This window comes from Chiloscyllium plagiosum, chromosome 21 (genome assembly GCF_004010195.1).
Source record: "Chiloscyllium plagiosum isolate BGI_BamShark_2017 chromosome 21, ASM401019v2, whole genome shotgun sequence".
Classification (NCBI taxonomy): domain Eukaryota; kingdom Metazoa; phylum Chordata; class Chondrichthyes; order Orectolobiformes; family Hemiscylliidae; genus Chiloscyllium; species Chiloscyllium plagiosum.
In genome coordinates this window covers 41384804-41411850 of record NC_057730.1, presented here as the reverse complement: position 1 = coordinate 41411850, position 27047 = coordinate 41384804, and the positions used below count along the sequence as shown (strand labels likewise).

The following is a 27047-nucleotide window of genomic DNA, read 5'->3' as shown; positions in this document are numbered from 1 at the left end:
AATGTTCAGGACTGGGAAGAGAAGCTATGAAAGCTGAAGAGATGAATAGACGTTCATTCCCATACAACAGGACATTAGCACATGAAGGCCATTATGTATCTTTTGCCACTTATACTTATTGTTCGAAGGAGATCATGACGTTCATTAATAAAAACGCTACACTAATCTCCTACTATATACTTTGTGTAATCCATTTGTTATTTTATAGGAAAGTGTCCAGAATAGCTGCACTGACAGAGCAGGACACTCCTAATTTAAGTTACTAGCACAAAGTGTGCAATAGTTTACCTTCCTCTTTCCTGTCAACTGTAACTTATATTTAAACCTGAACCGATTCTCCAGCCACTTTAAGTCATAAACTTCAAGGTGAGCATTTTATTTTTTAAAATGTCCACGGTTTAATTGAAGATCCCAAAACAAATAGGCGGAACCAATCGCAAGTGCTCGGAGGATCACTCCGGAAGCCTTTTTCCGAGTGCTTCGATAATAAATATCCGGGCGGTAACTCCGCCCATTCCTTCTTTCCGATTGTCTGTCATTGGTGGCGCGGCCTTCGATTGGCTGTATGGGTGCTGTCAGTCACGGAGATTGATTGCTGGGCGGGAGGATGCTGTCGCTGCTGAGAAGGTGAGTGAGGGTCAGCGGCGCGGCTGCACCCGTGCAGTGGGTTAAATCCTCTCACTGCCCCGCGGACTCGGTTTGCTGTTCACCGACCACCCCCTCCCCCCGCCGAAGATTCACTCCCTTCCTGCTGCTGGGAACCGGTGGCCAATGCTCACGGAGTCTGCCCATTGATTGGGTTGGGATCCCATTCTCAATAGCCTTGGTGAATTGCTATTGCTCATTTGCTAAATGGTACATGTTTTTAAGCAGTGTATTTTTGAGGGGGTTTGTGAAGGTTTCAAGTTAGCGATGCGCTGATTTTGATGATGTTGAGCTTATTTGGCCATGTATCTGTCAAGGCAAGTGGGAAGTATTCCATCATACAGTTGAGTAATGCCTTGTAGGTAGTAGTCAACCTTTGGGGCATCAGAAGGTGAGTTACTTGCTGCAGAATGATCAATATCTGATATGCTTTTCTCCCCACTTAATTTATATGGCTGGTTTACTTAAGTTTCTGGTCAATGGTAACCCCGTGGATGTTGATAGTGAGGGATTTAGTGACATTAATGGCATTGATTGTCAAGGGATGAAGATAAGATCCTCCATCAATGGATAGTCTTTGCCCGGTAGCTTTGTGGCATGAATGTTTCTGATCAATCAAATCCTGAATGTTGTCCGGGTCGTGCTGTGTACAGACATGAACTGTTTCAGTAACTGACAAATCACAAATGGTGCTGAACATTAAGCAATTGTCAGTGAACTTGCTTATCCCTGACCTCATGATTGAGGGAATGTCATTGATAAAGTAGCTAAGGATGGTTGGGCCGAGGATACTACCTTGAGGAGCTCTTGCAGGAATGTCCTGAGACGATTGACTTTCAATAACAATAACCATTTTTCTTTGTGTTAGGAGTGACTCCAGCTGGTGGAGAGATTTCCCTCCATTCCCAATTACTTAGGCCACTTTATTGCCACTCTTGGCCAAGTACCACCTTGATCTTAAGGGCAGTCTTTCTCACCTCACATCTTGAATTCAGCTTTTTAAATCATGTTTGGTCCAAGTCTGAATGGACGTCAAAAGCAAAATGATCCTGGCAGAACTCAAATTGAATATCAGTGTGCCAGTTATTGTTTTGCAAGTGCTGTTTGATTGCATTATCAAACTTCATCACTTTGCTGATGAATGAAAGTAGACTGATGCAACAATATTCACTGATTGGAATTACCTTTTTTTTGTGGACAGGATATACCTAGGCACTTTTCCAAGTTGTCTGGTAGATGTCAGTATTGTAGTTGTACTGGAACAGCTTGGCTCGGGTGCACCTAGTTCTGGAGGACATTTCTTTTATGCTATTGTCAGAAATTTGTCAGCCCGCAGCTTTTGCAGTTTCCAGTTCCTTGAGCTATATTTTGATATAACCTGGAATGAGTTGAGCTGGCTGAAAGCTGACATCTAATGATTTAGACTTCAGGAGGCGGTCAACAAGATGGATTGTTGAAAAATTTCCAGCCATGTCTTGATGAGTTGGGCTTCCCTTTTATTGATGATGGGGTTATTTTAATTGTTCACCACTAGGTCTTATGACCTGGTAATTATTATTTAAGTTCCCAACTTGACAGTGTAATATTCTTCAAGTTGAATTTATTCCTGTTGTTCATTTAGTTTGTTTTTCATATACTGTGTTTATATAAACAATGAATATTCTGCTCTTTTACTTGGATGTTTCCTATTTATCTCTTTGTTTTATTATTTTACATCTTTGGTTTTTAATGCAAATTCTTATTACTAAAGTGTCCTTTTGTTTTCTTTTGAGCTTTAACCTGCACTATTTAGTCCACCTGAACACCACCCCCTCCTTACTAATTTAATGTCCTTGTTACTCACTATTTATATCTCTGCTATGCCCTTAGTCACAGCCCGTAGAACATAGAACAGTTCAGCACAGGAACAGACCCTTCAGCCCACCATGTCTGTGCTGACCATGATGCCATTCTAAAGTAATCCCATCTGCCTGCACATGGTCTGTATCCCCCTGTACCATAAGAGCAGAAATTAGGCCATTTGGCCCATCGAGTCTGCTCTGCCTTCATTCTTGACTGATAAGTTTCTCAACACTATTCTCCCGCTTTCCTCCCGTAAACCTGTGATCCCCTTGACAATCAAAAACCTATCTATTTCTGTCCTAAATATACTCAATAACCTGGTCTCCATAGCCTTCTGTGACAATGAATTCCATAGATTCACCACTCTCTGGCTGAAGAAGTTTCTCCTCATCTCTGTTCTGAAGGGTCTTTCCTTTATTCTGAAGCTATGCCCAGGGTCCTAGTCTCGCCTATCAATGGAAACATCTTCTCAATGTTCACTCTGTCCAAGCCTTTCGGTATTCTGTAAGTTTTAATTGATCCCCCCCCCCCCTTCTAAATTCCATGGAATATAGACCCAGGGTCCTCAAAGATTCCTCATGTTAAGCTTTTCATTCCTGGGACATTTGGTACATCCTCCAGACCCAAAATTCTCCACAATACTCCAAATGTGGTCTGACCAGAGCCTTATAAAACCTCAGAAGTACATCACTGCTTTTTTAATCTAGTCTTCTCAAAATAAGTGCCAACACTGTTTGTCTTCCTAAATACCAAGTCAACCTGCAAGTTTATCTTAAGATGATACTGGAATCGGACTCCCAACTCCCTTTGTTCTTCAGATTTCTGAAATTTCTCCTAATTTAGGAAATAGTCCATGCCTCTATTCTTCCTACCAAAGTGCATGATCTCTCACTTTCTCATGTTGTACTCCATCTGCCACTTTTTTGCCCACTCTTCATCCTTCAGTCTCCTCAATGCTATTTGTCCCTCCCCCTATCCTTGTATCTTCTGCAAACCTAGCCAGTATGCCCTCAATTCCTTCATCTAGATCATTTATGTATTAAGTGAATATTTGCAGTCCCAACACAGCCTTGCAGAACACAACCAGTCACCAGCTGCTGTCCTGAGAAGGACCCTTTTATCTCCACTCTCTGCTTTTTGCCAGACAGCCAAACTTCTAAGCATGCTAGCACCTTGCCTTGAACACCATGGGCCCTTACCTTACAGAGCAGCCTGCTGCATGGTACCTTGTCAAAGGCTTTCTGGAAGTCCAAGTAGATAACATCCATTGGCTCTCCTTGGTCTAATCTGCTCATTACCTCCCCAAAGAATTCTAAAGATTTGTCAGATATGACCTCCCTTGAAGAAACCATGCTGACTTTGCCCTATTTTACCAAACACCTCCAAGTTTTCAGAAATCTCATCCTTCACAAGGGACTCCAAAGTCTTAGCAACAACCAAAGTCAGGCTAAATGGCCTGTAGTTCCTATATTTTGCCTACTCCCTTCTTAAATGGGAGGTTATAAGACCAATATGCCAGTCCTGTGGAATCCTCCCTGACTCCAGTAATTCTTGGAAGATCACCAGTAACGCCTGCACTATCTCTTCAGCTATCTCCTTCAGAACTCTGGGGTGTAGTCCATCTGGTCTAGGTTATTCATCCACCTTCAGAACTTTCAGTTTTTGTAGCACCTTCTGCTTCATGATGGCCACCATACTCTCCTCTGCCAACACCCCCAACACTCCTACTACCACCACCACCACCACAGGCTTTCTTGAATTTTTGGGATATTACTCGTGTCTTCCTTTGTGAAGAGTGACATAAAGTACTTGTTCCGTTCCCCTGCCATTTCTTTGTACCCCATTACTACTTCTCCATCATTTTCCAGTGGCCCAATGTTCACTTTTGCCCTTTATATATCCAAAGAAGCTCTTGCAATCTTCTTTTATATGACTGGCTAGCTTACCCTCATTTTTAATCTTCTTGCTCCTTATTTTCTTTTATCCTCTGGGCTTTGTGGGATTCCCGCTACTCTTTGCCATGTTATGTTTTTTTGCTTTTGCTTTTATGCTGTCCCTGACTTCTCTTGACAGCCACGATTGCCTCATTCGCCCTTTAATATGCCTCCCTGTTCCAGGCACCTACCACCCTCAGTATAAAAAAAACTTGTCTCTCATATCTCCTTTAAACTCTTCCCTTCTCACTTTAAATCTGTGCCCCCATAGTATTTGACATTTGCACACTAAGATAAAGACTCTGACTATCCACTCTATCCTTGACTCTGGTAATGTTATTTACTTTTTTCAGGTCACCCTCAACCTCCGCTGCTCTAGCATAAACAATCCAAGTTTGTCCAGCTCTCCTTTGTCACTAATGCTCTTCATTCCAGGCAACATACAGATAAACTTCTTTTGTACCCTCTCCAAAGCCGTCACATCCTTCATACAGTGTGGCAACCAGAGCTGTAAACAACTCCAAATGTGGTTTAACTGAAATTTTATATATTTGCAATATTAAATCCATTTCAATAGCTCACTTGTAAAACTGGTCCCAGTGTTCCATGAGTCAAGATTAGAGTAGTGCTGAAAAAGCACAGCAACAGGCAGCATCCGAGAAGCAGGAAAATTGATGTTTCGGGCAAAAGCTCTTCATCAGGAATGAGGCTCATTCTTGATGAAGGGCTTTTGCCTAAAACGTTGATTTCCCTGCTCCTCGGACGCTGCCTGACCTGTGCTTTTCCAACACTATTCTAATCTTGACTCTATTCTCCAGCGTCTGCAGTACCCACTTCCGCTTAGTGTTCCATGATATGACCTTTCTCAAATACACGTTCCATTGCTTGTTCAACCCAGTAATGTGCTTATGTCTACGCCAATTTCCTCAAGGCTCCAATGATAATCCATAAAAAATGACTTACAAGGCCCTAACTTTCGTTTAGCTCCTCATTCCTGGTACTTTCCAAAGATGACCTTGCTGACAATTCTGGATTTTTTTTGGTTCTAACGTGGATCACAAAGACGTGACTTTTTTTTCTCCTCATGTTCTGTTATTCTTACAAGCTAATTAAAAACATCTATCTCCATCAGGCAGTAAATAATGCGGCAGTAGTTCTGAAGACATGCTCCAGAGCTTGCCACTCCCCTAGCCAAGCTGTTGTAGTACAGTTATAACAGTGGCATCTACCCAAAAATGTGGAAACTTGCCCACGTATGCCCTATACTCAAAAAGCAAAACAAATCCAATCCACGAAATTAGCACTTTTTCGATCTTCTCTTGATCATCAGTGAAGTGATGGAAGTTATAGTGAATGCTACTGAGCACCACTTGCTAAGTATTACCTGCTCACTGACACTCAGTTTGGATTTCAGCAGCACCACTCAGCTCCTGACCTTATTACAGCCTTGATTCAAACATGGACAAAAGAGTTGCAATCCGGTGGTGAGGTAAGAGTGACTGTCCTTGCAAATCAAAACCACATTTGATCATGTGTTGCATCAAGGAACCCTATCAAAACTGGAGTCAGTGCGAAGAGGGGGAGGGAAATAACAACTGTTCACTGGTTAGTCATACCTGTCACGGGGCAAGATAGTTGTAGTTAAACATTGCTATAAGGAGACTATAGTTGAAGCTTTTTGTCTTGCACTCGTCAAAGAGACCATTCTGAATTTACTTCCAGCAAAAACCGAAATGCTGAGAAAACTCGACAGGTCTGGCATCATCTGTGGAGAGAAAGCAGAGTCAATGTTTCAGGTCCAATGACCTTTCTTCAGAACAAATCTACTTGCCTGATACGAGAATTAAAATTGATGATTAACTGTTCTTGCTGTACTCCCATACCAATTCTGGCCCAACCAAGCACCTTTAAGATCATAGGATACAGGAGGAGAATTAGGCCATTCAGCCTGCTGAGTTTGCTCCGCCTGATGTGTCTTAACTCCATTCTCCTGCCCTGTCCCCATAATTCTTTATTAATTAAGAACTGATCTATCTCTGCTTTCAAGACATTCAATAACTTGGCTCCATGGCCTTAAGTGGTAATGAGTACCACGGATTCACCAGCCTCTGGCTGAAGAAATTCTTCCTCATCTCAGCCTTTACTATGAGGCTGTGCCCTTGGGTCCTAGTCTCTCCTACTGGTGGAAACATCAACTCCATGTCCATTGTATCCAGACCTCTCAGTATTTTGTAAGTTTCAACCAGATCTCCCCTCATCCACCAAAACTCTGCTGAGACCCACTCTTCATCTGACAAGCTCTTTACTCCAGGGATCATTCTTATAAACCTTCTCTGGATCCTCTCCAAGGCCAGCACGTTCTTTTAGATAGAGGACATAAAACTGCACAAAATATTCATAATGCAGCCTGATCAGAACCTTGTAAAGTCTGTTGTACCTTTGCCATTTTGAAATGAATGCTGACATTACATTTGCTCCTCTAACTGCCAACTGAACTTGCATGTTAACTCTAAGAGAATCCTGAACTAGGGCTCCCAAGTCCCCTTGTGGTTCAGATTTCCAAAGCCTTTCCTCATTTAGAAAATAATCTATGCCTGTATTCAACCTACCACGTTTTCCATGTTATATTCTGTCTGCCACTTCTTTGCCCACTCTCCTAGCCCATCCATGTCTTTCTGCTCCTCCCAGCTTGCTCAACACTACCTTTCTCTCCACCTATTTCTGTGTCATCTGTGCAAACCTAGCAACATTGCCCTCTGACACTTTCTGATTCTCATTCTGCCTAAAATGGTGTCTCTTTTTCAAGTTTGTTTTTTTGCATCCTAGTTCTAATGAGTGCAGGATGAAAAGTTTCAACTTTGAGTCTCCTTTTAAGTTCTACATTGTCAAGCATTTATTTATGGTTGTGGTTATTGGAGGTCAGTCATCTCAGCTCCAGGACGTCTCCGCAGGAGTACCTCAGGTCATGTCCTAGCTCCAGTCACCTTCAGCTGCTTCATCAATGATCAATTCATCTTAAGGTCACAAGTGGGCATGTTTGCTGATGATTGTACAATTTTCAGCACCATTTACAATTCTTCAGATACTCAAGGTTTCCATGTTCGAATGCAGCAAGACCTGGATAATATGCAGGTTTGGGCTGACAAGTAACAAGTGATATTTGCACCACTGCCAAGAAGTAAACCACCTCAAACAAGAGAGTACCAAATATTCAATGATATTGCCTTGACTATCAAAATGCTGGAGGTTACCAGAAACTGAACTGAATTATTTCCAACAACACTCAAAAAGTATGTAAGACCATCCAGGACAAAGAAGCCCACTTGATCGGTATCACATTCACTCCCTCCACCATAAATTCACTACAGCAGCAATGTGTGCCATCAATAAGACACATTGCAGAAATTTTCCAGAGCTTCTTTGACAGCACCTTCCAAACCCATATCCACTTTCCATCTCAAAGAACAAGGGTATCAGATACATGGGAACACCCACCACCTATGAGTTCCTCTCCATGCCGCTCTCCATCCTGACTTGGAAATATTTTCACTGTTGCTAGGTCAAAATCCTGGAACTCCTTCCCTAATGGCACTGTGGTCTTAACTGCAACGGATAGTTACAGTTCTTCTATAGCCGGCTCACCACCACCACCTCGAGGGAAACCAGCGCTGGACAATAAACGTTGGCCCAAACAGCAATGCCCATACCTTATGAATAATTTTTTTTAAAAAGCCCTGTTGCCAACCAGGAATGATTCTCAATCGTCTTCGTAGCAAGTGATATCTGTCCTTGCCCCATCGACTTGTTTATTTCTGTCAGAATCTTAAAAACTGTGAACCCAGGTAACCATCCAACAGTTTTCTTCTTGACAATGGTTTGAAATCTCTACTTGCCTGGTAATCTGTTCTACTAGTCTCTGAATGTTTTAGTGCATTGCCTGTGTTGGTCATCTGGCAGCAATGGTGGAAGGCAGGGTTAGATGCAAGGCAGCTTGACATTGTGCCATTCTGTTTTGCTCCAACCAAATCGATCTTTGCAGTGTAGTTCTCCATATATTATAGTTTTGATGACCCACTCAGTGCAGGGATCAAAGTTTCATTGACAGTTTTGTCCTAACAATCCAGAGGCCACATATTCAAGTCCTGCCATCTGGTAATTTGTGCACAGGCCGAAGCAAAATGACCATGAAAGTATTTCCTTGCTGTAAAATCATTCCAATACACTCATGTCATTGGAGGAAGGGAAGTTAGATTTCAGGGAAAATTCCTTCCCAAATTATGTTTTAAATTGACTTTTCATTGCCTGAATATAACCAAGACTCGACAATAAGTAACAGTGTGTGTGTGGTGCCCAAGAAGAAGTATTAAAAATATTTTGGGCGGTACGGTGGCACAGTGGTTAGCACTGCTGCCTAACAGCTCCAGCAACCCGGGTTCAATTCCCGCCTCAGGTGACTGACTGTGTGGAGTTTGCACATTCTCCCCGTGTCTGCGTGGGTTTCCTCCCACAGTCCAAAAATGTGCAGGTTAGGCTAATTGGCCATGTTTAATTGCCCGTAGTGTTAGGGGCAGGGGTAAATGTACGGGAATGGGTCTGGGTGGATTGCGCTTTGGCGGGTCGGTGTGGACTTATTGGGCTGAAGGACCTGTTTCCACACTGTAAGTAATCTAATCTAAACAATGGAATGGTTTCAGCTGGTGTAAATACAGTAATTTGTCCATTCTCATTAATGTAAGTAAAGTGCTTTGGGTTTAGTGTACTTCTAAGTGGCTGGATTTCATAACATACTGACCAACCAGGGTGTCTATCATAGACGGAAGTGACAATTGGATCTTTGATCTGCTAAATGTTGCTGTTCAAAGACATCAAGTTAGAGGTAACACACCAGATGTTAAGGATAGGGCCCCACCTGCTGGTCATGTTGATAAGGGCATGAACTGAACAACATGGAGCAGATCAGAAAGCCTCACATGATTGTGGAAAGTGGAATAGGATTCTTGCTTCCAATTACATCATTGACATACGTGTGTGAATGTGTACGAGTCTGTCTTTTGCATCTTCACTCTAATCCCATGAGAATAGTACTGGAAATATTTGCAAGCTGTCAGTCAGATTTCAGGTGATAGGGTAGTTGGTTCTATATGGAGGATTTATGGCCCCTCATAATCTGGATGATGTTGCGGTGTGTCCTACACTCACCGGACCTGACAATTCCACCGGGTGTCATGTCTGAATTCTGAGCTGGAACTCTGGTTTCTATTCACCACCAATCTCTGGACTGAAATCTGAAAGGCTGCATCTTCCAGGAGGTGTGAAAGCTATTACAGAACTTGAAGCTCTCTTCTGTGGATGTGCATGCAAATGGACTCATGGCCGTAGTTGTGTTGCTCACAATGGTCCAACAACTGAGCTACTTGGCTAAATGGCTTGGTGCATCATAAAAGCTCGTCGAATTTCAGTCACTGCAAGTTTACAACTTGCTGTCTGATTTTCACAGTTCTGTGCAAAAGTCGCTGAGGGACTGAAAGTGCTTTGTTCCTGGTGATAAACAATGGCTTATCTTTGTTCAGGCAAAGAGCCCTGTGTGATAATGGCATTTTGGTGAATGGTTGACACCACTGAGCCAACACTTTTAACAAAAGAGAAAAGTAAAATCAACGAAGGAACCACTCATTCAAAAATCCTGAAAGCACTTTGGAGAAGCAAAGTGGCTGTAGAAAGCAACTAGAATGATAGAGCAAATGGAATAGTAGTTTATAAAGAACAATTAACTATATTGGGCACATTCTCTCTGGTAAACAGAAGGTTGTGAGGTGAGCCATGGCCCATAATTATAATATGCTTATAAATCAAAATCAGGGAAACTTCATTATGCAAGAATTGTTAGAATGTGAAACCAGATATGAAGGAGATGAATCACATCACACCATTTAGAGGAAAGCTTGGTTAGGACAGAACGAAGGAGCAAATTACTGCAGATGTACCAAAACATCAAATGCTGGGAATCACAGTGGATCAGTCAGCATCAATGGAGAGAGAGCAAGCTAATGTTTTGAGTCTACATGAGGTGAAGGGTGGAGGGGACAGCATTCATATTATAGTGCGGGGGGGGTGAGGGATTGGTAGCTAGTGGGTTAGGGTGCTGGTGGAGAAAAGCGTTGATAGTTCAGATTAAGTGGGCGGCACGGTGGCACAGTGGTTAGCACTGCTGCCTCACAGTGCCAGAGACCTGGGTTCAATTCCCGCCTCAGGCGACTGACTGTGTGGAGTTTGCACGTAATCTAATCTAATCTAAGTGATCAGAACGTGTTAATGGCAGAACAATGGTGTGTCTTCTGCCAGACTCGCAAGGACTGACAGTCCCCCTGGAATGGAAGGAGAGGAGAAAGGAAGAAATGGTTCACAATTTGAAGGTGTAGAATGCTGCTCCCAGTTCAGATGGTTGTGGAGTAGGTGCTCCAAAAGCTAGTGCTTCCAAATAAACCTGTTGGAATATAACCTAGTGTTGTGTGATTTCTAACTTTGTCCATCCCAATCCATCACCAGCTCCTCCACATCACCCCTTCTGCACTTGCATAGGAAGGTGTGATTTGAGAAGGGAGATGTTGATGTTGTGGAATGGTCTAGGATATCCAGGAGGGGACATTTACAGCCTACTGGACTTAATATTGAGTTTAACACCTTCAAATTGTGAACCATTTTTTCCCTTTTTAGCTTGTTACATTGTGTTATCATGACCTATATTCCCTCCCTCATCCTGGGGGACTGTCGGTCCTTGTAAATCTGGTAAGAGTCATACCATTTTTCTGTCATTCTCACATTCCTATCACTTAACCTGAACTCTCATCATCTTTTCTCCACCAGCACCCTCCGCCCACTACTCCACTGCCCCCCCCAAATCATAGCATAAATGATGTTGCCTCCACACTTCACTTCAACTCTGATGAAGACTCATTTAGACTTGAAACGTTGGCTTGCATTCTCTCTCTATGGATGTCTGACCTGCTGTGACCTCCAGAATTTGTTGTTTTCAAGGACAGAAGTGAAAAGGTTTGGAAGGATATGGCCACTCAGTGAGCTGCAGAAGGGCTGGAGGAGGCTTGTTTGTAGCATAAATACTAGTGTGGGACTTTTGTACCAAATGGGCTGATTCAGTGCTGCTGCGGCTGAAGAAGGCATGACCTCTGTCTGTTCCTCTATGTTCCCACTGATCTTTCACAACCAGGCTTGCCACTTTCTCAACTTTGATCCTGTTTTGCATCCTGGCCCACCGTTCCTTTTGCTGGTTCCTTTGCTGGCTGTGGCCTCTTCCTCCTTGGTCTGAATAGGAAATCTTGAGACAAAACATAAACAAATCACATTGCTGTGAATGAACAATCCGTTGGACAACCTGTGCAATATTGAGGTTTTCACATAAGATTACTGTGCTTCTTATTAATTTAAGAAGTTGTCCAGTTAACACAAAACTGCCTGGAATGGTCTGGAATGGTGAATTGAGGGCGATAGAATGTTTTATTTCATGCTGAACAAACTTTTGCCCTCCTCCGAAAGGCGTTAACTTGTGCTGATCAAAGTACAGCAACTAGGTGCCACCTCTCCCTGGCCCTTTGGCTTTGAGCCAGATCATGAGTGTCGGTGAATTATTATGCAGTTGGGCAAGAAGATTATCCTGGTGTAACCCTCATCTCTCTACCTGCCCATATGCACATAGTAAAGTATAGGTCAGGGGCAGAAACGTGATTTGTCTGGCTCCGCACGTTTCCCCTTCCCTCATGGTCTCAGTCCCCTCACCCTCTCCTTCCCCTACCCTCCCTTTGGCTCTGATTACAGCTTGATAGTAGCCATTCAAAAGTTGTCTGGGTTGAGGATCACAGCTCTTTAATGACATCGACACTGGTAGTCATATTGAGTCACAAAGAACCTCGTATGCCTAACGTCAGATGGAGTTCCAAGTATTTTAGTTACAGTTAGGCATTCCTATTCAGGGCAGCCGAAGCTCACATGTCTACGCTGAGACTCATTAAAGGACAGTTTACCTAATCTTGAGGCAGCCTGTGGACTGTCCTAATAAGGGGGTTTATCTCTGTTGAAGATACATTGTTAGGAGATTACAAAGGTGGGCTTTGAATTAGTTTCATTTTATTTCTGTAAACCTGAAGCAAAGTTGTTTTCTCGCCCCTCCTTTAACTGATGATAAAGCTAAGTTTGGATGAGACTGGTTTTAGCTGCTTAAAATAGAATTAACAGCTGTTTGCTGCTTGATGTCATCATGTCCTGTGCATGTCCTCTCTGGCTTGGTCTGTTCACTGTTGGAGAATTAGAGACGGACTAGCTAATGCTTTATTTGCCAAAAGAAAACTACTGTGTAAAAGTCTAGTGCTGCAATGTTGCAAAGACCCTATCTTCTCCCTCAACTGGATATTTAAGATTGCAAGGTGCAGATCAAAAAGCAAAGGAATTTTTCTGTCAGTGAAATTCACTGCTGGTTTTAGTATCCTGGGGATTCATGCCTAACAGAATGTCTCGAAGGGTATATTTCCTTTAACTCTGGCACTAGTGCGCATTAGGCGAGCCAAGTGAATTGCTTTTATTTTTATAATCCCCAGGAAAATGCTGTACAAAGGGACTCTCATGGAAATATCCTATTCAAACCTCCTGCCATTGCTGCTGGGTAGTGTGGGCCTTATTATTTTATTCAGACTGCTGCAGAGCATGAAGGATCGAGCAATAGTTCAAGATGCTGTGGTGGTGATAACAGGAGCAAGCTCTGGCCTCGGTAAAGGTAAGGTAATAACACAGATAATGTAATGGTCTGTTCATTTCATATTTATGTCTTTGTTCCTCCATAGCTTTCCCTCCCTCTCAGCTCTTCCCTAGTTGTGTGCAGTTGTTTGTTTGTGACTACAACCATGCCTTAAAATGTTGTATCCATGGTTCTAAACCCTTGAAACTTGGTGTATGACTTACATGCTGCTGTTTGACACTGTATTGTATAGCACTGGAGAAAAACCATAGTGCCTGTCACATCTGTTTGAAAGAGTTATCCAGTTAGTCCAATTCTTATTTTTTTTTAAATTCCCTTCCTCTTTTCCTCATTACTTTATAATTAAGTTCCATGCAATTCCCTTTTGGAAGTTGTTGTTGAATCTGTTTTCTTCACTCTTGTAGGTGGATCACAGCAGCACACTGAGTCAAAAGAAATTCTTAAGGCTTTACCTCTGATTCTTTTTGCCAATCTGTACTCCCTTACAACCTTTCTGCCAATGGAAATAGTTTATTCTTACTAATATTTTACTCCAATAAAATTCACTTTGAACACCCGTATTAAGTCTCCACTTAAGCATCTCTGCTCTGCAGAAGATAATCCAAGTTTCTTAATCTTTCCTCGCAACTGATGCTTTTCGTTTTGAGTGCTAGTCTTGTAAGCCTCTTTTGCACACCCAGAAAGGTATCCCATCTCTCCTGAAGCGTGGTGCCCAGAACAGAACACTTAAGCTCAGACCTAATCAGAATGTTGTGTGCGTCAGTACACGTATCATGATTAAAACTCAAACCACGATTTTCACTTTTGCACCAATAATCAGAATCTGGTCATTATGGATAAAGTGCACCGCAGATCAGGTATTGCTGAACAGTCATGCTACTGTGCTCCCAATAATGAGGCTTAACCCCCAAATTAGACACTTTTTTTGTCCATCCCAGTTATCTGTGTGAGCCGTCTGAGTGAGTTTGACAATCCAGCACCATCATGGTAAGAATTGGTTGAAGGCAGGCCAAAGTTTCAGATTCATAGAATCAAGACACTCCAGAAGAAGACTCTTTGGCCCATTCGTGTTTGTGCCATCCCGTGTCATTTCACAATAAATCCTTACAGATGCATGAGATTTTGACTCTGAGGCCGATCTGAGTGTGCAGTGTGATAACCACCTCCCAGCACCTTGACCCCAATAGATTTTATTAAATAATAATGCTAAATGTAAGATGGGAAGAATTAGTTAGAAAGCGTCTCACTTTTGTTTTCATTGGGCCATCATATCCATTTCTACAGTACCAACACATGCACTTTAACTGTGATGATGCCACGGCGCTCAGCTTTCATGCAAAAAAAAACAGTCTTTGAGCATTTTAATCACTCTGGTAGCCACCGGTTCAGATAAGGTAGCCCTAAACTCCAGAATTCTCTCTCTCAACTTTTCTACCTCTCTTTCTTTGGAATTTACCTCTTTGACTGAGCCTGTTATGATTTGTCTGAATATCATCTTATGTGGATCTATGCCAAAGTTGGTTTGTTAATATGTGGAGTGCCTTGGGATATTGTATTATATTAAAGGCACTATATAAGTGTAAGTGTTTGTTGCTGTTGAAGCTGATTCCAATGATTGTTGCTTTCTCTGTAAGAGTGCGCCAGGGTTTTCCATGCAGCTGGTGCTAGGCTGGTGTTGTGCGGACGGAACAAGCAGAAGCTGGAGGAACTTGTGAAGGAGCTAACTGGAATGGTGAACAACAAGAGCAAGGTAGACTGTTCTTTGGAATACAAGTAATTGCTTATGTTTGTTAGTGTTTCAAAATACAGAAATTATAAAAAATAAGGAAATGGCTAAAATAAGGCGAAACTTCTTTCTCAATGGTTAGAATGTAACTTGCTGCCATATGGAGTGGTTGAAAACAATAGTACAGATGTATTTATGGAGAATACGTTAATGAGGATAAAAGAAGGAGGGGTAGGAGGAAGCTCTACAGTGTGGACCTGTAAGGCTGAATAGCCTGTTTCTGGGCTGTACACTCCATGTACCCTGCTATGAAATGAGCCAAACACTCTGAGATAGAGAGTTCCAAGGGCTCTACAACATCACAATACTGTTACGTTTTTGATTTCCTTAACACCTCATTTTCCAGATTGGTGTGGATATATATCAGAATAATACAGCAAGTGAGCCAGGCTAGCCAGACGAGGGAATAAAGTAATCTTAAATCAAGTAGATAAAGAGAGGTTTTACTCAAATTGCAATAGCAGCAGTGGTGCTGAACACTTGTGTGTCTGTGAATTGAAATTGGATGCTAGCTTGTGAAGAGCGCAACCCATGATGTTTGAGTAGCTGTGTCAGTGAGTAACTAACAGATATCCTGTGGTAAGACTGTGGAGTGATTTGTGGATAAGACTTTTAATGTTAATGGTATTGTGTCATGTCCCACTGTTGGGAGACATGTTGACGATATCTTCACTCCATCATAGCTTGTGATCTGAGAGTACAAGAATTTTATACTCCATCTCACCCCATACCACTTAAAGCATTACACATTACTCAAAGCATGCTTCTCTGTTACCTAATAGCTTAATGTTATTCTAGACCTGTGCCTGAAGAAAATAATGTTTATACCTAATAGGTATAAACAGGTTCTTCAATACCGCAATATCTAATCCATTTTCTCATTTTATGGGCGATAGCATAGACATTACCACATCAGGTAACACGCCCTGTTGGAGGTAACTTCTCACCAACAGGATGGAGACAAGAGTAGAGGGACCAGTGTAGATCAGTGTGGACAGGGCCTTTGGCTGGGTGAACCTTAAGGCAGGATTTCCTGTGGGCTTCAGGGTTCTGGCATCAGAACCATAAAGCAGTCCCACATGCAAAGTTGTTTTCCCTGGAGCTGGCCCTCACTTGGCCATCTCAATTTTAGCCCCCTTAGGTGAGCTGCCAATGTTATCAGTCTGGTTACAGGGCTGACAGTTGTGTTGGGCATGGAGCTCTGTCCCATCCCCGTTGCGGCTTAATTACAATACACTTGAGTTTTTTTCTGATGGTTCAAGATAAGTATAATCAATGCAAAAGCGGATGTGCGATTTCATTTCCTTACTGTGTATCTGGGTTTTGTTTGTAGACGCACACACCTCACATTGTGACCTTTGACCTGGCTGACTTAGACGCTGTGAGAAGCAGCGCACATGAGATTCTCAATTGCTTTGGTCAAGTGGACATTCTAATAAATAATGGAGGGATCAGTTACCGAGGCAACATCCTGGACACTGCCATAAGTGTTGATAAAGATGTGATGAACACCAACTATTTTGGACCAATTGCTTTAACAAAAGGTATCATGTTGTTAGTTTTCAGTTCTGAGAGTTTCCCTTTATTATTAATATTGAGTTTTTTTATTCATTCACGGGATATGGGCATTTAGTGCCTAACCCAAACTGCCCAGAAGGTAGTTAAGAGTCATCCACATTTCCGAGGTCTGGAGTCACATGTAGGCCAGACCAGATGAGGACAACAGTTTCCTTCCCTTAACGTTAGTGAACCAGATGGGTTTTTCCAATGGTTTCATGATCAATGTCAGACTCTTAATTCAAGATTTTTATTGAAATCGAATCCTACTATCTGCCATGGTGGGACTTGAACCTAAGTCCCAGAACAATACCTGACTGTCTGAATTAATAATCATATGATAATACTAATAGGTCATTGCCTCCCCATTCTGGGTCTTCTCCTCGATGCCATGGCTACACAATAAAAAGATGGAGACAATTTCATGCCCGTTCTCTGTCAGCATTGTTTGATAACAAGGCCAGGAGGTGGTATGTGAAAATGACCTGATTCATGATTTTTATGACAACCCTCTCCTCATTGAAGGAAGATCAAATGCCAGCAATGTGGGAAGAGGGAAAGAAAAGAAAATCTTGCATTGATATAACACTTTTCATGAACTCAGAATGTCTCAACATACTTGACAAGCAGTGAAGAACTTTTGAAATGTAGCCATTGTCAGAAATACAGCGGCCAATTTGAATACAGCAAGATCCTACGACCATTAATGTGATAATGACCAAATAGTTAGTTTTTTGATATTGAGACGTCCATGTTGGCATAGGCACTGGGGAAAATTCACCTGCTTTTCATAGTGCTTTGGCATCTTTTAGATTCAATTGAGAGGACAAAATGTGGCCTAAGGTGAGTATCATTTATGTGACAATGCAGCACTTGCTCATTACTCCAGTGGAGTGCTAACCTGGATGTTATGTTCCAGTCTCAGGGTTGGAATTGAACACACAGGATACATTAGACATAGGAGCAGAACACAGTCACTTCCCCCTTCGAGTCTCCTGTGCCATTCAATGAGATCGTGGTCGATCTATATAATCCTAAACACCAGTTTCCGGTTTTATACCATAAGACTTGTTTCCCTTATTAAGACAAAAGACAATCCAGTGGACTGAAAAAGCTCCTATCCTGCTATTGGTCTCTAAGCATTTTATTGGTTACTATTTAACATATACTCCTTCGTGTTGTGCTATTCGGTAAATGTGAAGCATTAGCTGTGTTGTTGTTATTGTTGGAACAGTGATTAAATGTTCTTCTGAATCACACCTCTGATTTAATCACTCTCACAGCTTCCTAGTGGCTCACCGATGTATTGTTTAAAGATGATGATGTTTGGTCTGAAAGTTGATCTCAGCCAGTTGGAGCAACAGTGGTGGCCCAATGGTAGCACGCTGACCACTGAATCAGATGTAGGTTCTAATCCCACTGTACAGACTTCAGTAAACAATCTAGGCCAACACACCCAATTGGGCACTGTTAGAAGTGTTGCCCTTCAAATGAGATGTTAAACCAAAGCTTCAGTATCCCTCTTAGATGGACACTGAGGATGTCCTAGTTTGAAGAACAAGGGAGTTAGTGAGTTTTGAGAAGATTTGTAGCTCAGGTTGAGGTTCTGGATATAGATTTGCTCACTGAGCTGGCAAGTTCGTTTTCGGACGTTTCATAAACATACTAGGTAACATCTTCAGTGAGCGTCCGGCTAAAACACTGGTGGTGTAGCTCGCTTTCTATTTATATGTTTGGATTTCCTTGGGTTGGGGATGTTATTTCCTATGGTGATGTAATTTCCTGTTTTTTTTTCTCAGGAGGTGGTAAATGGGATCCAAGTCAATGTATTTGTTGATAAGTTTTGGTAAGAATGCCATGATTTGAGGAATTCACGTGTCTGTCTCTGCTTGGCTTGTCCTAGAATGAATGTGTTATCCCAGTCAAAGTGGTGTCCTTCCTCATCCTTATGTAAGGATATTAGTGAGAGTGGGTCATGTCTTTTTTGGCTAGTTGATGGTCACATATCCTGGTGGCTAGTTTTCTGCCTGTTTGTCCAATGTAGCGTTCGTACAGTTCTTGCAAGGTATTTTGTAAATCACATTAGCTTTACTTGCTGTCTGTATAACAGGGTCTTCCGAGTTCATTAGCTGGTGTTTTAGTGTTTTGGTGCATTTGTGGGCTACCATGATGCCAAAAGGTTTGAGTAGTCTGGCAGTCATTTCTGAGATGTCCCTGATGTAGGGGAGAGTGGCTAGGGTTTCTGGACGTGTTGTCTGCTTGTTTAGGTTTGTTGCTGAGAAATCGGTGGATTGTGTTCATTGGGTACCTGTTCTTTTTAATACACTGTATAGGTGATTTTCCTCTGCTCTTTGTAGTTCCTCTGTGCTGCAGTGTGTAGTGGCTTGTTGAAATAATGTTCTTAATGCAGCTTCATTTGTGGGTGTTGGGATGATTGCTTCTGTAGTTCAATATTTAGTCCCTATGTGTTGTTTCCCTGTAGACGCTGGTTTGAAGTTCCCCATTGGCTGTTCCCTCCACTGCGACATCTAGGAATGGCATTTTGTTGTTTTCCTGCTCTTTAGTGTATTATATGCCAGTAAGGCATAATACATGATACACAAAATTACAACACTGATTACACAGAAGCATGGATAAAAAACTTCTGACCAACCATTAACAGACACTGAAAAAGCTGTCTTAGTAAGAGGATTAAATTACAACTTCTAGGATGCAGACCAGAAAGATTTCTTAGCAGCATTAAAAACAACACTGAAAGACAACCAACTCACAGAAAAAACCAGACAAACCATCATTCAGGCAGTCGCACCAACATGAAGCAGGAAAACTGAAGGAAACACACTCAATACACAGAAAGGAAAGACTAGAAAGACTAAAAAAAATAAAAACATTGTTATCCTACCTGCAGACAAAGGACACTGGACATTCATTTTAAATCAAAGAGACTACATTGAGAATGTGAACGCACTACTTGCAGATTCCAACACTTACCAACAAGTGGCGATAGAACCAACCCCACAACTGGAGAACTGAATCACAGCCCTGTTCAAAAACTTCAGAAATCTGGAGAAATAAATAAGACTGACTTCCACAAAATGAAACCAGACGGATCCAACACACCACGCTTCTAAGGATTATCTAAAATTCGCAAACTAGAAGCCCCCTCAGACCCATAGTTTCACTACCTGGAACACCAACTTACAGATCGACCAAGGAGCTACACCAAAGACTAAAACACTTAGTAGAAGACTCACACCACTCCATCCACTCCACTCAAGAATTCCTGAAGACCATCAAAGACACCAAGATAGAAAAGGATGAAATAATGGTCTCCTTAGATGTAACAACTCTGTTCACATCTACCAACATCAACCTGGCCAAGGAAACACTGACTACACTATTAGAAGAACGAAAGACACATACACCAAACACCACCAACTTCATCAGCAAGGACAACATCGTCAAGCTACTGAACCTCGGCCTTACCACCCACTTCACCTTCAACAACAAAATCTACAGACAAACCAACGGAACACCCTGATCTCCGATATCAGGGTTCTTAGCAGAGGCAGTAATGCAGAGACTCGAACAAACAGCTCTGCCAACCATCCAACCTAAACTTTGGGTTGCTACATGGATGGCACCTTTGTCATCACTAAACGCAACAAATTGGAGGAAATCCTTAATGCCATCAATAATACTCTTACTGGCATAAAATTCACTAAAGAGGAGGAAAACTGCCATTTCTGGATGTCGCAGTAGAGCGAACAGCCAATGGGGAACTTCAAAACAGCATCTACAGGAAAACAACACATACTGAACTACAGAAGCAGTCGTCCCAACATCACAAATGAAGCTGCATTAGAACATTATTTCAATGAGCCACTGCAGCACAGAGGAACTACAAAGAGCAGAGGAAAATCACCTATACAGTGTATTCAAAAAGATCGAATACCCAATGAAAAAACAGTCCGCCGATTTCTCAGCAACAAACCCAAACAAGCAGACAAAAAATGTCCAGAAACCCTAGCCACTCTCCCCTACATCAGGGACATCTCAGAAATGACTGCCAGACTACTCAGACCCTTTGGCATCATGGTAGCCCACAAACCCACTAACACACTAAAACAGCAGCTAATGAACTTGAAAGATTTTATACAGACAAGTAAAACTAATGTGTTTTACAAAATACCTTGCAAGAACTGTAACAAACACTACATTGGACAAACAAGCAGAAAACTAGCTACCAGGATATATGAACATCAACTAGCCACAAAAAGACATGATTCACTCTCACTAGTATCCTTACATACGGATGAGGAAGGACACCATTTCGACTGGGACAACACTGGGACTGGTGAGGAAGGACACCATTTCGACTGGGACAACACTGGGACTGGAACTCTATCAACAAACATATTAAATTGGAACCCATTTACCTCCCCCTGAGAAAAACAACAGGAAATGATGTCACCACAGGAACTGACATCCCCAACCCAAGGAAACCCAAACATATAAATAGAAAGCAGGTTACACCACCAGTGCTTCATCCCGAGGCTCACTGAAGATGTTACCTAGTATGGTGACGAAACGTCAGAAAATGAACCTTCCAGCTCAGCGAGCAAACCTGCATCCAAACAAGGGAGTTATTTGTGGTTTCCTGACCGATAATTATCTCCACCAATATTGCTAAACTGCTTTGGGGTGCTATAATTGGCTATATGGCTCACGTGTGCAGGGTGGAAAGGGGTGCATTTGGGGTGAAGTCTGCCAATTGCTATCCATTGATGCTTGTTACAAAATGCAGGAGTTTGTATGTGTCAAATGAAGTTGACATTGCAGTGGGCTAGGATTCTGTCTGTGATCAATTAGTTACCAAGACTCTGTATCCATGTTCATACTTAAGTGAGCAATCGAACAAGGATCAATAGCTTCCTAATAGCTGAAAACTGCAGATGAACATGGATTAACCTCTTCTCGAGAGCAGGGGCAGAAATAAATTAATAACAAACTGGGCCAGATTTTCTGGTGGCCTTATAGTCATTTCTGCAGTATAGATGGGAGGTGAACTTCAGGACCCTGCGGAATCCCTGATTTAGCAAACTCTGAAGGAATTGCCCAGAGAATTGAAGATTTCAATTGGCAATTCCCCTACAACTGGAACTGTCCCAAAGAGACCATTTAAATCAGAAAATTTGGAGAGTTCTCTGCAGTTAGTAGTTACTTAGTCTAACTTCCAAACTAACACACACACCCTCAACAACACCTCCCCCACAGGCCCTCCTTTCCCTAATCCCACCTGGCATTAGTCCCAACCCAGATGCAACAGCTGTGCCCTTGCTGTCTTCTACTAGAATCTCCTGCTAGAAATGTGGAGCTCTTGATAGGAACAAAACAGGAGTGTATGGCAATCTGAGTGTGACGGCCAAGCCACAGAATGAATAAAATCCATTGAGGTCATCTGAATCAGTGGAGTTCTGCAGTTTTACTCTGGATGATCACTAGATGGTGCTCAACCACCAGAAACAGAATAAAGGTCTTCTTCTAGTAAAATGGAATTAAGTTGTTCACTTTAATGTCATATCTGCAAAATACTTGAAGCTCTGAAAAACTAAGCATCAATACGTTTTGACATTCTTCTTTGATTAAACGACAATGATTTCCATAGAATGGTCTATGTACAGATTCTTTGAGGGGCTCAGTTAATAGGTCACTGTTTTACAGTTAATTATTATACATTCTAATTGCCCTTAAGAAGATAGTGATGAGCTACCTACAGTCTGTTCTAATATAATGCAATAGATCCCTTCCTGTGCAATCCCATGTTACAAGAAAATTGCATAACAGGAGCACCATTTAAACTAATGGGAACAGAATTGTGTTAAGGCCAATAAAGGTACGGAAAGTTAGTGTTCTACAAATAATAGTCTAAATTCTTCAATCACGTTATAGCTAATTCACGTTGAAAAAATGTGCATTATAGCAGAACTGACTGTACTTGAACCGCTGCGGTCCACGTGTTGTAATAACACGCAGTGATGTTTAGGAAGGGAATTACAGGATTTTTATACTGTGGCAGTGAAGGAACGACAACTACGCTAGTTTCAATTCAGAAAAATGTATGGCTTGGTGGGCAACTGGTTTTAAAGACTCATCTGCACACAGAACAAAATCACTGTAATATTTGGAAAGCTGCTAAGGGATGAAGTTCACAGCACAGACCATGGAGCACCATTGTTTCTTCATGCTAGCTTGTGTAACAGCTGCTGTTGAGGGTCTGCTCTGTCTGGATAATGATCCCCATAGTGAAGTGTTAGATTCATTGTTAAGAGCTGCTGGTTGGTGTGCAAGGCACCACTATGCAATGTCTTAACTATATGTCAATCACTTAACCTTGCAGCCATCCTGCCTTCCATGGTGCAAAGAAGAAGTGGACATGTTGCAGTGATTAGTAGTGTCCAAGGGAAAATAGCAATTCCGTTTCGATCTGCTTGTAAGTATGGTGAAGCATTCATCACTTTTTGTTTATACGTACTGTATTTCATCCACCAGTATGATTAAGTAACACATTAAAGGAGGACAATGGCATTATGGTATCAATAGTCCAGTGATCCAGGGTAATTCTCAAGGGGAATGGGTTTGAATACCATCACTAATGATGGAATTTGATTAACAAAAATCAGGAATTTAAAAAATAATTGGTCTCATGATCGAAATATTGTCACTTGTCGTAAGCCATTTGCTAAGAATCTCATCCACACCTGATCTTGGCCAACAGATTACTCCAGACCCAGCAATGTGATTGACTCTTTAAAATTCCCTGTGAAATGACCTAGAAAGTCACTCAATTCTTTCCAGCTGCTATGTAGTCTGATTAAAAGGAATAAAATCAGATGGACAACCCGGCATCAACCAAAGTACCAGAAATGACAATGGCAAACTCAGCCCTGTCAATACTGCAAAGTTTTCCTGGCTAACATCTGGGGGCTTGTGCCAAAATTGGGAGAATTGTGCCATGGCTTAGTTAAACAATAGTCCGACATTGTCTACAAGTGTAAGTCCAAGTGAATGACTCTGTTCCAGACAGCACAATCCCTCTGCATATCCTGTTCCACTGATGAGACAGACCCAGCACAACTGGTGCTACAGTGATGCAAAAGTCCTCCACATTGACTCTAGACCACATGATATCTCATGGCATCAAGTCAATCGCAGACAATCCTGCCGATTACCTCCTCGCAGCACACTCAGACTCTCTTCAGCTGTTGAATCAGTACTCATCTTGAACAGCACTTGGAAGAATTTCTGAGGGTGGCAGGACATTGAATTCCTCACCCAGAGTATAGTAATTTTCCATCACTACGATTGACTTGGTCCCACCACTACTAACCAAGCTGGTCAAGTCCCAAAGGACATAATTGCTAGACTAGGTCTGCGGCAGGTAATTGAGGAAACCAATGGTAGGGAAAAATATACTTAGCTATGTCATCACCAATCTATTTGTAGTAGGTGCATCTGCCTGTGATAGTACCATTAGAAGTGACCACTACATAATTCCTTTGGAAACAAAGTCTGTCTTCACTTTGAGATATCAAGCATGTTTAAAAGACAATTAATATGAAAATGCAGCAACTTCATGAAACTCAGGGTAAAGACAGGCAGCAACTTTCATGAAGCCTTTCAGCAACTGGTGGTGAATAGTGAATCACCACGTGTTTAACCTTCCCCTAGAGTTACTGGCCAATTTGTAAATTAATTACAGCATGTGTTATTCAGATACTGTAATTATATAAACCCTGTGCTAGTAGATTGTTCAACTCTTGATATTTATGTTGTGGCAAAATATTAAGTAAACTACACTGACTTTAAGCTTTCTAATTGTCGCCTTTAGTTCAGAGAGAGAATTTTAAGATACCTTCTTCTTCTGGACAAATTCCAATGACAAATTTCTAATTTCTTGTTCCAGATGCAGCATCTAAGCATGCTACCCAAGCTTTCTTTGACTGTCTACGAGCAGAGGTAGAGCAGTACGGAGTTAAGGTGACTATAATTAGTCCAGGATATATCCGCACCAACCTTTCCCTGAATGCGGTGACTGGGAATGGATCCAAGTATGGTGGTATGCTTTTAATTACTTTGAATTGTTTTATATCGTGTGAGGATCTCATTTACAGATAGGTTACTGCCAATGTCTGTAATGTCATTATTTGGAAGAATTTGAGGGGATAAATGGGGATCGAGGAGTCACTTAAATTGTAGAAGATGGCAGCTTCATTCTCTATTAAAAATCTTTCTGTATATACATAAAAACATACATAAATCCTTTGTGAAGCAACCATGAATTGCATTGATATGCCACCTTTGACAGAGTGAAATATTTTGTCATTTTAAAAAACAAAGGAACATTATCCAGGAAAACAATTGACACTGATCTGATGAAGGTCAAAGAGGTGGCCTTTAAGAAACGTGGTAGGGGAGATGGAGAGGCAGAGGTATTTAGGGAAGGAATCCCAGAGTGCATGGTTACCAGTGGTCAATCAAAGTAAAGTGAGGATACACAGTTGGATGACTAGAGATCTTGGAAGGTTGCAAACCTGGGGGAGGTTAAAAAGGCATTGCTGCTCTGAGATGCAACGTGAATCAATGAACTTATTTTAATTGCAGACAGGCTGAAGAGATTTGGATCAACTGAGAGCATTGTTTAGATACTGGAAAGAAGAATCATCTGGCTTGTTATAAATGTGTTTGTTCTTTTCCAACTTGATCAATATCCTTGTCTTTCCTACTCTCACCATAAGAATAAGGAAGAACAGTACACCATTTAGACCTCTGTAACGTTCTGCACTTTGAGCCTCAGACCAGTGGCTTGGATTTTTAATTTGATAGTAAAGCATTTGGTTAAGATTGCATAAGAAATGTAATGAGGTGGTGACCGGTCATTTCATTTACTTGTTTTTCTTCATTTGAAACCAGTGATGGACAAGAATACAGCAGAAGGCTATGAACCTCGTGTTGTTGCTGAAGCTGTTCTAACGGCTGTGTGCAGGAGGAAGAAGGATGTTCTGCTAGCTGGATTTCTGCCGACAGTCGCAGTTTACTTGCGAACTTTGATTCCGAGTCTCTTCTTTCCTATTATGACAGCCAGAGCTAAGAAAGAGCGCAAGATGAAGGATAATTAACCTTGTCTGGGGTGCCCTAACTCACTTTTTCTCCATGAACGTTACTGTTAAGGCCTCTTGGTGCCATTACTTTGCAACTCGGTTCTACACTGACTGCTGAACATTTGTTTCCAAATATATCTCCTGAACTCATTTTGTTTTTGAAACTCTTGAAATCAGGATAAATTAATATTGAGCATGAGATTAAAGAAAAAAATCAAAACCTACATTGTGAGTAAATAAGAGCAGAACAAATATATAACATTGTACAGTCGGTTCTGATATAACGCGATAGTTCCATTCTCATGCAATCTCGTTATAAGAAAATCATGCAATAGCCACGCCATTTAAACTAATGGGGCCAGAATCACATTATAGCCGATAGAGATAAGTATAGTTCACATCTACAAATAACGGTCTAAATTCTTCAGTCACGATAAAGCCAATTCGTGTTGAAGAAACACGCATTATAGCAGAACTGACTGTATTCATATCTCAGTTTTAATGTCAGTGTGAAGTTGAAAATGCTTTGCACAGATGTTGAACTTGAACTGCAAGCAGGTATGAACATCCAAATCTAGTCAAAATCGGAGTGGACTGAAATTATATCCTTCAGAGATTCTTACTCCACTTTGTTCTGTTGTCGTTGTCATTGTCTGCCCCAGGAAGCAGAGCCAGACTGAGTTTGTGTTGCAACTACAGCATCTGAAGTATTTAAATGTGTAAATTTGTTTACAAACTTTAAGTATATTATGTTTCTGTAAAACAAATAAAGATATTAGATAAAAGTTTGATATTTAAGGAGCAGTGACTTTGGATACTGTGCTTGAATGCATGTTTGTGCAAATGAAATTGGTTCTAAAAAGCTTTGAAATGCAACATTGAACTAGGCAGATCCCTGCTGTGCTGGCAGTTGATATCTTTAGTTGGGTGGGGTTCGGTTGGAGAAGAACAGATAACATGACCGAAAAATGTAGAGTAGTTCCACTCTTAATCTTGCATGCCTTGTCCTTGTGATCTCTTTACCTTGAATCAATTGCTAAAGGAATTTGGTGTGAAATTTTCAATTTCCCCCTCCTTATTAAAATCATAGTGTAAGACTTCATGAGTTTTTTTTACAGTATGACTATAATTCCAGCTCCAGGGGCACAGAAAGTTCATTTCTTGCTAATGCTATCAGACAGTTTAAAGTGAGGAATTTATACAGAAAGAGTGGGGAAAAAGGGAGAGAAACACGTTTCATCTGTCATTCAGTGTTAAGCTTAGGTTCCAGTCCACTTTCTTATTCAGGTTGATGTCATAGATTATTAAAGTGTCTAGAATGAGCAAATAGTAAATTGAGAACTTATGACACTAAAATC

The 27047-nt window shown here is 41.5% G+C and overlaps 1 protein-coding gene across 5 annotated transcripts; it reads left to right on the top strand.

The window, feature by feature from the left end:
• Window positions 1-513: 513 nt before the first annotated feature.
• On the top strand, window positions 514-27047 carry dhrs7b (dehydrogenase/reductase (SDR family) member 7B). 5 transcript variants are annotated; one of them, XM_043711890.1, is made up of 7 exons: window positions 514-627; window positions 13028-13203; window positions 14820-14935; window positions 16305-16515; window positions 22929-23021; window positions 24495-24647; window positions 25502-27047. In XM_043711890.1, the coding sequence occupies exons 1-7, from the start codon at window positions 608-610 to the stop codon at window positions 25705-25707; spliced, it is 975 nt and encodes a 324-aa protein (XP_043567825.1). In that variant the 5' UTR covers window positions 514-607; the 3' UTR covers window positions 25708-27047. The 5 variants fall into 5 exon arrangements, with proteins under 5 accessions (XP_043567825.1, XP_043567830.1, XP_043567826.1 ...); XM_043711895.1 differs by lacking the exon at window positions 514-627 and adding an exon at window positions 634-855; XM_043711891.1 differs by lacking the exon at window positions 514-627 and adding an exon at window positions 739-826.